Here is a 12,401-nt window from a genome sequence, read left to right on the forward strand (position 1 = left end):
CCAGCACCCCCGCGACCCCGAAAGGGAAGAAGCGGACAAGAAGATGGATGGATATTTTGCTCAATATTTCAAAAACTATAAAGTTTATAATTACCAAAAGTACAATCAGTAATGTCCTGAACGAGCTGAAGGCTTTGATATTAAGATTGCTGAAATCACTGAAAGTGTGACTGAATTTTTTTGTGTCGAAAAACATATGGAAAGGAGCAGGAGAATCACTATAGTGTGAATGCTTACTAAGCAATCACATATTTAGAAAAAAACACCAGCAGGCTCATGAGGGAATGCACTGATGCTCATCAGAACCCGACATTCCCTCCTGCTTTAGGACAGACTCTGGTCTGGCAGCAGAGCTCACCTTTCCCCACGGAGAGTCCCAGGACGGTTCACCGGGTTTGGAGGCTTTCCACAGAGCAAAGTCGTTCTGAGACTTCTTCTCAGTGAGCCGGTCAGCAGAGATGCTCAAGTCGCCTGACAAACAAAACAAACTTTTGGTATCACTGCAAAAACTGAATCTTAAGGAAGTAAACAGACTCATACTGTAATTTTTTAATAGTTAACACGATCAACGTAATTCCAGTAGATTCTGAAGGAGAAAAGCGGCTCAATTTTTTCTGAAAAGTTCCAGTATATTAGAGATTTCGTGTTTAAGCATCACTGCCAACGCCTCAGGTGCTGAAGGGTTAAAGAAAATGTGCCAATGGGATAGGATTTCTAAAGATCCTGTTTTTGAAACATCACGTATGAGAGACGGAACACGCACCAATGGTTTGCACCGTTGACTGTATTTGAGAACCGGACTGAGTGACCCCTTATATTCCATAGACTTCTATAAAGACATATACAGGTATTACACAGCCTGATACTATTTTTTAAGCATGTTCTTAATAATTCTTATCGTTCATAATATTTTTTCTCTAGTTTAAAATGTGTGACAGATTTCGAGTAGCCCACTTTCAAGTGTTAGGGGTGTGGCCTTACAACAAGCTCACTCCTGATTGGTAAGCTGGTTGCCATAGAAACTTGGACTCAAACCAACTGGGACCAATCACTGCTTACTGGCTCCAACATGGCGGCGTCCGTGGCAACTGGATTCTTCATTTGGTTGGAGCAGGAATTAAACCATTATCTATGGATATGGTCACACTCAGTCCAGTACTGATACAGTCATTTTCAGTTTTTTGTGATTTTATTGAAATTTATTTTATCTTTTTTCAGTTTGCTCTTTATGTTAACCTAAATAATAATAGTACCAATTGAAATTCCATGTCATTTTATTACTATTTACATTAGCTTATATTTACAACTTTCAGATTGCCGTCTCCTTGTCTTGTCTTAGTTCTCCTTTTCTACTTTTCTATATTAATACTGTTTTTATGTTCTATTTGTATCAATGAAGATTTCTGTTTTGTAAAAGATCTCCATTAAGTTTTTGGTTTTCTGGTGGCTCCGCTCAGCAAAAGTTAAAAGGGGAAACAAAATACCAAAGAAATCTAATATCTGTGGAGATGAGGAACTGAAAGGCAGAAGAAAGCAGGCGGACTCAGACGTACCTTCTCCTTCCTGTAAAGCTTTCTGATCCCCCACCGCCTCTGGAACCAGCTTGGCGTACGAGTGCTGAGGACTGGCTTCAAACTTCGCCGTGTCAAAGTAAACGGAACCGTTGGACTCGTACCTGCAAACAGCACAGAGGCAAACCTGTAGACGCTGCTGGAGAAGCTGAAGAAGTCAAACGGGGGTTCTTCCTGACCCGTAACCGTTGGAGACGATGGTCTTCACAAACTCCACAATCTCAGGGACGTATTCGCTGACCCGCGTGAGGACATCCGGAGGAAGAACCTGGAAGGAGACGACATCTGGAGACGATCGGGGGAGATTTAAAGTGTTGAAGCTGACGGGAAGCTGCTGCTCACGTTTAGAGCTTCCATGTCTTTGTGATACTCCCCCTCCCAGTAGTTAGGAAGGCTGGAGAAGATGGAATTATCCGTGACCTGACTTCCAAACTGTTGATCTAACCACTCGGCCAGCAGATCCTTGGAGTTCTCCAGCAATGCCTGAGTAACAAACAGACCCAATCAGACCCACAATGCACTGCTAACCCTGATCTAAACCTCTTCATCTGAAGACTAGAGGAGCAGCGATCAACCTCAACACGTCTGGAGATGTTTGAGGAAAAGCCTTGGAAAATCACATTGAAATGTTATATAAAAACCTTCATTTCCATAATGTAATGTTACCTTTTTTTTTAAATAAACCTGGTTCCTTTTCTGCCCCAATGAGAAGATTAGTCAGTTTTCAATTCAGATCAGAAATCAGACAGAAAAGCTCCACTGTTGACTTTACAATAACATGACTTGTTTGAGGTTAGGCATCATTATTGCTTTTTGGAAAGCAAAAAATGAACATCATAGTCTGAAAAAGTGGAATATACAATACAAAAACAACTATCCTCTGATTTCATGAAAGCTTTTAGTTTGAGTCTGTTATCTCCTGGATTATCTGTGGTTGTTTTTCTGAGCTTTAAAAGTCATCTAGCAGTTCACTGCTATTCAGAAAGGAGCTAAAGAGTGTTCAGTACGGTGGCTGAGACCCGCCATCACAACAACAAAAAATAAATGTATCTAAAAATTACAAAAAAGGAGTAAAAACTCAGTAAATCACTGAGGTTTTTTATTTTTAAATTAGTTTGTTTTGTTGATTAAATTAATACTACCACCACTGCTTTTGGAGGGCATCGTAATATGGAGAGAAATAAGTATCACCCCGATTTTTTGCATGCGTAATATTTGATTTGTAACTCATATAATACATTTTGAGTTTGTTTAAACGTTTTTATAATAATTATCAGGCATATCTGTTGAAGAAAGTGGGAAAATGTCAAGTTTTACCGGATATTATTCACTGATTATTATTATTATTCATATTATATCCAAGTTTAAAATGACTGATAAGAAAACTCTGATGACCCAGCATTCTAGTAGTATTTAAACGCATCACTTATGGACGAATCTGTGAGACGTGAAGAGTCTCTCTACAGATCCGTGTGTAACAGAGGTTTGTGTGTAAGAGGTGATTCGTGTGTAACTTTTAAAGATTTGTGTGTGTAATTAGTTTCAAGCTGTTGTAATTTTAATTTGTACATGTGTACATTGTATTTCTTTTTATTTTGTTACTTTTGTACTTACGCATCTATTATATGAGTTACAAATCAAGACTTACTTACACACAAATCCAAAGTTAAAAAAAGAATCAGTTTTTCCTCAAAAAAATTGACCAATCGCAAAATGTACTCAGCTGTTTCAAAGACACTGACATCACCAACAGCCAATCAGAATCAGCGTTGACATTCTGCCTCCTAACTGTCGAATAACACCTGCAGGCGGAGCAGCAGACGGCGACCACACGTCCTCACCTGAGCCAGCGGCTGCAGCTCTCCGTCTGCAGCTCTGTGCTCCACGGCCGCCTGCAGCGGCTGCAGGGCCGAGGTCACGGCGGCGTCCAGCCGCTCCAGCATCTGCTTCTTATCTGGATCTGTCGTGGAGGCCAGTTTTTCCTGAAAGGGCTGCAGAGAACACGAGAGACGTCTGAGGTCAGCAGGAGGAGGAGCAGCTGATGGTCAGACGGTCACAGGAGGAAGACTCGATGGGTCTTCTTTTGTTTCACTGTGCAGGAAGTTATTCAGGCTCTGTTAAAGCTCAAACGTGTCCTTTAAGTAACCAGTCATGGAGGAAATGTATTCAAAATCATGTTTCTGAGCTAATCTAGAAGAACACAGAGACACGGCGCCGTTTTTCAGACGTGTTCACAATTTAAAACTCTATTGTTGTTTGTTTCTGATTCAAGGATGTAACTTTCATTCATTCATGAATTTATAAATTACCTACTTAAGTTGTTAATCATCACCATCGTTTACTTTCCATAAATAAGCAGACGTCTGCATGATTTCCGCTGCGTGGACTCACCCCTCTGGCACTGAGGACGTCCTGCAGGATCTGAGCTGCAGCTGGTTTCTTCTTCTGGTACTGTTCCAGTAGGTGGTTCTGCCGGGCCCTTTTGATGATCTGACAGAGGAGAGAATGAGAACTGAACCCTGAGGGGGCAGACTTTTCTAAACATTTCTAATTCGAATTAGCATAAAAGACAGAAACACAAATATTCAGAAAGAAAGAAATGATGTTTATCACTTTAAACAATGTCAGTTTTTCTATCAACTTCCTGGTTAACTTCAGCTTCTGGTCATTAAATAAATCCTGAAAATCATAAATTAAGATACAACAACACCTACATAGAAATGGATCAACTAGAAAACACTCACAGTCCTTTCATCTAAACTGACCACCGTGTTTCCAACAGAAAACAGGTTTAATAAACCAACTTTCTTCCTCTATACTGGAGAAACCAAAAGCTCCCACAACTGCAGACGAACATTTTAAATTTGTGTTCTAGTTCGACTGTTTCTTTAGAACTCCGGTTCTTGTTACAGTCAAACTTTCTACAATGAGACAGGATTCTAAGGCCATTAGAATTCTATGGAGCCATAAATATTTGAAACACAAATAAAACATTTTGGAAAAACATATTGGAAAGTGTAAAATGTCCAAAACTTTTTGCAATTCTAAAATAAACTTAACTATTTTCAGCTTTAAATGTTCTGTTTTTTAGGTTTTAAAACTCAAAATTTCAATTTCAAATCAGTTTCAAATCTTTTGAAACACTTGTTTTTTTTCTCTTTTTTTTTTTCGTTTTCGAATGCAAGCAAAAGGACGTTTCAAAGGATTGAACAGCATTTTGGACACGTGATAAAACTTTGATTTTTACACCCGTTTAGGAACAACTTCAGACTATGATATTACAGACTAAACAGACCGTAACTATCGAAGTTCTCAGAGTCAGTGAATGCACCAGGACTGAAGTTACCACCCTCATTGATTTTGATTGGTCCTTCATGTTAGCCCCGCCCCAATGCACCACAACAGGGCTAAAAGTTCTGAAACTGAAATTTTCAGATTTGAAAACAAAAAAAAAATGAGTTGAAAGTGAAAAAAAGTTTTGAAACTGAAATTTTGAGTTTTGAATCCTAAAAAACAACATTTGAAGCTGGAAATAATGACGTTTACTTTAAAATAACAAAACATTTTGGATATTTTACTCTTTTTTTTTGGCCAAACACCAAAATTTCTTTTAAAATGTTTTATTTGGGTTTCAAATATTTATGGCCCCAATATAGCTCCATAGAATTCCACCCAAACCCAAACAAACTCAGTGTCAGAGTGATAGAGAAACACCAGAGGACTAACCTATCATAAAACATCTTTATGACAAAAAACAGGCGTGAAGGAAATGATCAGAAAGAAAAAACATGAAACAAACATCAGAGAATCCCTCTGTTTTCTGTTTCTTACCTTATCATCTATGTCTGTGATGTTCATGCAGTAGAAGACATCATACTTGAAGTAATCCCTCAGGATCCTCCGGAGGATATCGAATGAAATGTAGGACCTGGAGAAAAACCATCAATATAAATGACAGAATTCAGTTCAATAATCCTGGGGGTGTGTCCTCTCGCCGTTACCTGGCGTGTCCCATGTGTGAGGCGTCGTACACTGTGGGTCCACAGCAGTACCACGTCACTTTGTTCCCTTTCTGAGGAAAGAACGGCTCCTGGAAGACGAAGGGTCGTAAAGCGTCACTCTGACATGAACAGAAATGATTGAAACAACTTTATTGTGTCCTCTTTCTGGTCTTTAACCCCTAACACAAGAGCTCCAGTGTTTATGGTCTTTAACAGTGTAACTTTTTAACTGTCAACGCCAGAATTCCAGCAGATTCTGAAGGAGCAAAGTGGCTCGTCGTATTATTCATTTATTACTTGTTAATATCCTATATTATTGTGTTACTTGTTATTATTTTATATTATTAATTTATTACTGTTACTATCATACAATATCAGATTATGACTTGTTAATATCATATATTATCAATTTATTACTGGTTAATATCATATATTATTAATTTTCCTTTTAATATACATCATTAATTATTACTTGTTAATATCATTTTTTTTAAATTGCTTTCTTAATACATATTATCAATGCATTACTTGTTAATATTATATATTATTCATGTATTACTTGTTAATATATATTATTCATTTATTACTTGTTAATATCATATATTATTCATTTATTAACTTATTTCTTGTAATTATTTATGTATTTAGTAATTCTTACAGATGTTTTTCTTTATGTAATTTTTGTCTTCTGTGCTTCCATAACAAATTAATTTATCCTTGTGATATCAAAAAAGTTCAATTCAATTCAATCGGAAAAATGGCCTTATTTTAGTCTATTTTAATGGAAGACCTCAAAGACTCAGTAAGGGTCTGTAGACCTCCTGAGTTAAACGATGGTCTTTTGGCTTTCTCCAGCCACGACCTTTAGCCTTTGGCCAAATGTGAAATAGTTGGTCAGGAGCTCCAAGTCCAAGTCTATGATTCTCAGCTGAAAAGAGCTGAATCATCACCGTCCCATGTAGTGCTTAGGTCAGCATAAAATCAGTTTCAGAGTGATGATAGGGTGATGACACCATGAGCGGTGTGGGACGGCCTCCTCCTGCTCACCGACTGTGGTCAACACTCTTCAACTCTGACCTGAACCTCCTCCTGTGCAGATCTTTGTCCAAACAGCAAACCCACCTTAGCTCTGGTCAGGCTGTTGTAGAGGCGAAGCTGGGGAACATCGCCCCCTGCTGGTGGAGACCATGAGGGCTGAAGCCGCTTCCCTTTGGCTGAAATGAAACAAATGACCTGCATGAGATTCCCAAAGGAAACTAAAGTTCCTCAAATGACAAACTTTCAAAGGAACGAGTGTAGAAAGCCGGTTATCACAGTCATTCTCCTTACAGGGTCGAGGCTTTCACTTTAACGAGTGACTGAAACTAAAATCAGAGCAGAAGAAAAAAAAAACATTCATGGTTTTATCAAATACTCACCTCTAAAAATCACTATAAAGTCTCATCATTCATGCAGTTAATGTTTTATCTTATTACAAGAAAAGTTGTTTGCATCAAATCAACCATTTGTTAAGGATTCCCTGCAGGTCAGCGTCACACAGTCATGCACACTCATCATTTCAAACACGACACAAACACATTTAAAGTGAAATAAACATGCAGGTGAAAAAATCCACATTCTTTTAATGAGTGTATTGATGTCTGAAAGTCTCTGGAGGTTCATCTCTAGACTTTAACTTCACACTCTGACAAACCCTGAACTCTTTTGGTCAATTTGTCAGGTGGACATCTTCCTTTAGAAATCATACAGTGAATAAAAAATAAAAACTGCAAACTACAAAAACTATTATATCCCAGAATGATTAAGAAAGTATTAATGTTTTCAGAAAAATGTTCAAAGGTTGAGGCTCAGGCCGCCATCTTTACTAGGAGCTGGTAGATCACCGCAGATTCAGAGCTGGACGCCATAAATGAGTGAACTGGGCGGCCGCCAAGGGTGCCATCTGCTTTATAAAACTATAAAGTATATTTTTCAATTATTAAAAATGCTCTAAACTACTCTCCTCAATCAGCAGCTGATGCTCCGCTCACAAACACATCTGCATCTGCGTGATCAGGAATCTTCAAGGTTTCATTTTGTTTTTACTGTTGGCGTGGTGGTGAATGTAGAAGCAAGCCGTCAGGCGTGCACAATGCCGCACTTTTGATATGCCCCCATGCTACCAGGCAGCTGGTTGGTATGAACAGCTGCAATCCACAGACATTTGTTCATCGTCCAATCAGAGCTGCTGCTGCCGGCCGGCGAATCGGCTACTACTGCCCAGCTGTCGCCCAATTTCATAATGGCGTCATCCCCACCTGTCACTGGGCTGCCACCATGCGACCTAAAATGTGCCCGGCAGGCCACCGACGGATGTCAAGTTTTAGAGAACAATCCTCCGGTCGTCGTTACATTTGTACTTTTTCTTGAAACCTCCGCGGCCCCCACGCGGCGTGTGAAAATGAAACTCCCGATTACAAATGCCGCAGAGCAACCACCTGCTGAATTAGCTGAAGAACTTCCATTTAGGTCGCTGTCTGGTGGCATTCTGGGATATGAGACTGTAGCTTAACAATGGAAATATGTGAAAAAACTGCACTGAAAGTTTTTTCTTTATTTTGTTCTTGCTTCTGTTCTGCCAAAAAGTTTTATTTTACCTTCCTTATTACATTTATTAAAGCCACACATCAGACACACACAAACTAAAGTTTCAAAAAGTATTTCAATTATAAATAAATCTGAATAGATATTAGAATACAACTGTAGATATTTATTGTACTGCTCCTTAATATTACCATATTTCACCTACTGTATAGAAATTTGGGGTAATAATGATAAGAGTTCACTACATCCTCTCTTTATGCTTCAGAAACGAACCATCAGAATTATACATAAAGCCGGTTATCTTGATCACACTAACAATTTATTTGATCAATCCAGAATTCTAAAACTGTATGACCTTGTTGATTTTAACACTGCGCAATTTTTATAGTTAATCAAACTCTACTGACTTTAGTTAATTAACACAAAAATGAATGAACCAAATGTGACATAAGTGAGTTTTATTTTTCTATTTTCTAATCAATGCATTTGATTGTTTCTGTAATGAGTTTTAAATAATTGTGTAATTGTGTTTTGTCCTGTATTTTTCAATCTATGCTTGAAATAAAACAATCAATCAATCAATCAACCCAATTTTTATTACATAACTCCTTCACTACATCGTGGTTCATCTTTATTTTGGATTTTTTTGGTGAAATTTTGCAAGCTTTATTGACAGTTGTGTTCTGCCTCCTGATTGGCTGTAGACCCTGTCAAACAATCTCGTCCCCGCCACAATTATTTTTCAATGAAGGTTTGTGTATAAAGTGAGTAGAGGGGAGTTTTACAACCTTAAAATTATCCGAAAATCATTGTAAAAAATTAAAGATAATATTTGACAGGTTATTTTTAGAAGGTGACCCCGAGGGGCCACTGTAGTTGTTGAACATTCATGCTGTTCACAGCAGAACCAGCACGTGCACGGCTGCACCGGCCCTCTATGAAGAAGCACGTGCGCGGTCCGCTCCAGCTGCACGTGCGCGGACACTTCACACGGCGGGCAGGCTTCATTGATCAGCAGCTGCTCTCAGAGGCCTTCACACAACAATCACTCCTCAGCTGCTGCTGCCTACAGCCGTCTACTCACTGCTGCTGTCTGCGTCTGCGCCTGCGCTCAGCTCCGGCTGCAGCTGAATGTGTCTGTACCAGCGCAGAGCGTGGACATGCTGCGGCTCGGGGGGCCTGCGGAGGAGCCTAAAGGCTTTCAGGTCTGCCTGGGAGGGGCTGAAGCCAGCCAGGTAGCTGCGACAGCTGAGGTAGTCATTCAGGGCCGCTGCCAGCGCAGCTTCCTCCCTGATCTGCAGCAAGAAGCCAAATTCAAAAGCTGCAAAAACACAGAGGGCAAAAATGGTCGCAACGGTTACAAACCAACGAGCAACACGCCTCCGAACACAAGAAAACAAACGGCCCTCCCTCCAGCATCAGCTAAGACTCTGAAGAAACTGTCATCATTGGGGGGGGGGGGTCTCTAAAACCAACAGCAGCTATAGACAAATCCACACACTTTAGAGCAGGGATAACAAAGTCAGTCGCACAAGGGACCAAAATCCAAAACACACCTTATGTCAGGCTGAACAGGATAAACATTTATTGGACTAATTTTTTAAAATTTTAAAACTGTAACTTTTTAACATAATTATGAACTAGATATATACCGGTAGTATTACCTGTGATAATGCTAGTGTGAATGCTGTAAGCTGAATTTGGCCGCTGAAGATGCTAGTGCTGATAGCTGAAGATGCTGAAATTGATAGCTGAAAACGCTGAAGCTGATAGTCAGCTAAAATATTAGCTAAATGCCAAATGAGCCTAAAAAAACTTAGGTTAGTCAAAACAACTAGCATATAGCTGAAAAAATAGCTAAACTTCAAAATAGTCCGAAAAACTGAAAAAACCCAAAAGTTAGCCAAAAGAGCAAGCATGTAAATATTTGCCTATCTCCAAAACAGCCTAAAAAACTTTTTAAAAAATACTAAAGTAGCCAAAACAGCTAGCATGTAGCTGAAATATTAGATAAACTCCAAAATAGCTTAAAAAAATCGTAGTAAATACCAAAATAGTCCAAAAAGCTAACCGAATGCCAATTTTTAAAACTTTAAAACTGTAACTTTTTAACATAATTTTGAATTATAAAAAGGCAGGATTATTATTCCAGAATAAATCAATTTAAACCTTAAAAAACTTTCAATATTTTACTCTCCATAAAAATATATTTTGTCAAAATTATACAAGTTAGAAATGAGCACAAGATAACATCGGACCATTAATATCAATAAAATAAAATGATCTCGAGGGCCGGACAGAATTACCCAGAGGGCCGGATCCGGCCCCCGGGCCTTGACTTTGACAGATGAGCTCTAGAGGTCAAAGACCTAAAGGTTCATGCCCCTGACAGGCACAGCTCCTCCTGTATGAGAATGCAGATCCCACAAAAGATGACGTTTATATTTAAATGAAAACCAAATGAGCATACGTACACAGTGAGAATACTTTTGCCTACTAAAGAGTTTATTTTAGGTGTGATGCTGCTAAAGATCAAGCGACAGCTGGTTCCCATGGTAACAATGTAACGTCCGGCTGGACGTAGACGAAGCTGAGACGTTCTTCTCTGCTGCTGACATTTTAAACACGCTGGTCGCTACATTAACATGAATAAATCCAGAGCCCTGTTGAATATTTCAGCTTTGTTGCTCCTTCTGAGTTCTGCTCAGAGAAACGGGCCAGAATGGTTGAAGACTGTAGAATTTCGACTGATGGATAGTCCAAAACGTCCAGAACCACCTTAGGTCCCCTAGCACTGCTATGTGAGGCAGAGACACCTGATTGGATAGAATCTAGACCAATCAGCAGGCTGTCTGGGATGGCACAACCATTATGCTGAGAGAAAAAGTTGAACGCAAAGCCAAAGATAGGGTGAAAACGAGATGAGGCACTACGCATCTAAAAATTTTTGATCGCAAAAAAATTTTCTTAAGAAAAAAAAGTTTGCAAAGCAAATATTAAATATTTTATTTGCAACACAACATTTTGTTTGCAACGTAGAAAATCTGTGACCTTTGCTTGCAATCTGGAGGCATAAATATCACTCCATATAAAACAGTATAATCATCATGAAAAGACCACATCAGGGACAATGGATCAAAAGATGATCCGAGAGGGTCGTCCAGTTTTAGCCGTTATTTGAAGTTTGCGTAACAGAGAATGAAGAAAGTAAAACAGAAGTGCAGAAGATTCAGTCAAAAACAGCAATGATGGTTTCAAAGTTGACGGTTGAAGGGAATCCTGATTTCCACAAGACACAGTCGAACACAACAATAGATGTGAGGAACACAGACCAGACCACAGAACCTGAACTGGGTCTGTTCTAAAGAGATTTCAACACCCAAACACCAAAACCCCGTTAAGTACTTTAGATAACCTAACTAAACGAAAGATTTAGAAAGGTTGAATGTTTTTTTGTTTTGGTAACTGTTAGATCAAACATTTTAATATTCAAGCAAAACAGAAAATCAGCAGGTCTACCGTTGGTAAATCGGCTGATTTAACCCGGGTGAATCAGTGGGTTTAATTTGGATAATTAGGGGTCTGACCTGAAAAAAAATTTCAGGTCTAACCTGGGTAAATTATCAGGTCTAAGTTGGGTTAATCAGCAGGTCTAAATCAGCAATTTGGACTCGGGTAAATCAGCAGGTCTTACCCAGGTTAATCTGTGGGGTTTAATTCACGTCGATTAGCAAATCTAAATGATCAGGTCTAACCTGGGTAAATCAGAAGTTCTGACCCAGGTAAATCAGAAGGTTGGACCCAGGTAAATCTTTCATTTGGATAAGTCACCAGGTCTGACCCAGTAAAATTATCAGGACTAACCCGGGTAAATCAGAAGGTTGGACCCAGGTAAATCCGTGGGTTTAATTTGGATAAGTCATCAGGTCTGACCCAGTAAAAATATCAGGACTAATCCGGGTATATCAGCAGACTTAACCTGGGTAAATCAGCAATTCTTATCCAGGTAAATCTGCAGGTCTAACTTGGGTAAATCAGAAGTTCTAACCTGGGTAAATCAGTGGGTTTATTTTGGGTAAATTAGCAGGTCTGACCCAGTTAAATAATCGGGTTTAACCCGGGTAATTTAGCAGGTTGGACCCAGGTAAATCAGTAAGAATAACCAGGGTGAATTATCAGGTACAGCTCGGGTAAATCCGCGGGTCTAACCCGGGTAAATGTGTGGGTTTATTTCGGAAAATTATCA

At 39.2% G+C, this 12,401-nt stretch overlaps 1 protein-coding gene across 4 annotated transcripts in view; it reads right to left on the reverse strand.

Annotated features, from left to right (window-relative positions):
* cars1 (cysteinyl-tRNA synthetase 1) overlaps positions 1-12,401 on the reverse strand; it is a 27,223-nt gene that overhangs the window by 14,162 nt on the left and 660 nt on the right. For 3 of the 4 annotated variants that reach the window (XM_036217370.1, XM_024263180.2, XM_024263178.2), the window contains exons 2-10: positions 6,695-6,786; positions 5,573-5,661; positions 5,403-5,499; positions 3,963-4,061; positions 3,413-3,562; positions 1,914-2,054; positions 1,751-1,839; positions 1,554-1,675; positions 359-471 (exon numbers count right to left, since the gene is read on the reverse strand). In XM_036217370.1, the coding sequence (XP_036073263.1) occupies positions 359-471; positions 1,554-1,675; positions 1,751-1,839; positions 1,914-2,054; positions 3,413-3,562; positions 3,963-4,061; positions 5,403-5,499; positions 5,573-5,586 (825 nt within the window). In that variant the 5' untranslated portion in view covers positions 5,587-5,661; positions 6,695-6,786. Of the gene's footprint in view, positions 1-358; positions 472-1,553; positions 1,676-1,750; positions 1,840-1,913; positions 2,055-3,412; positions 3,563-3,962; positions 4,062-5,402; positions 5,500-5,572; positions 5,662-6,694; positions 6,787-9,239; positions 9,477-12,401 lie in introns of all 4 variants that reach the window. The other variant, XM_024263177.2, reaches the window with a different exon arrangement.

This window comes from Oryzias melastigma, linkage group LG3 (assembly GCF_002922805.2).
Source record: "Oryzias melastigma strain HK-1 linkage group LG3, ASM292280v2, whole genome shotgun sequence".
In the NCBI taxonomy this organism is placed as follows: Eukaryota; Metazoa; Chordata; class Actinopteri; order Beloniformes; family Adrianichthyidae; genus Oryzias; species Oryzias melastigma.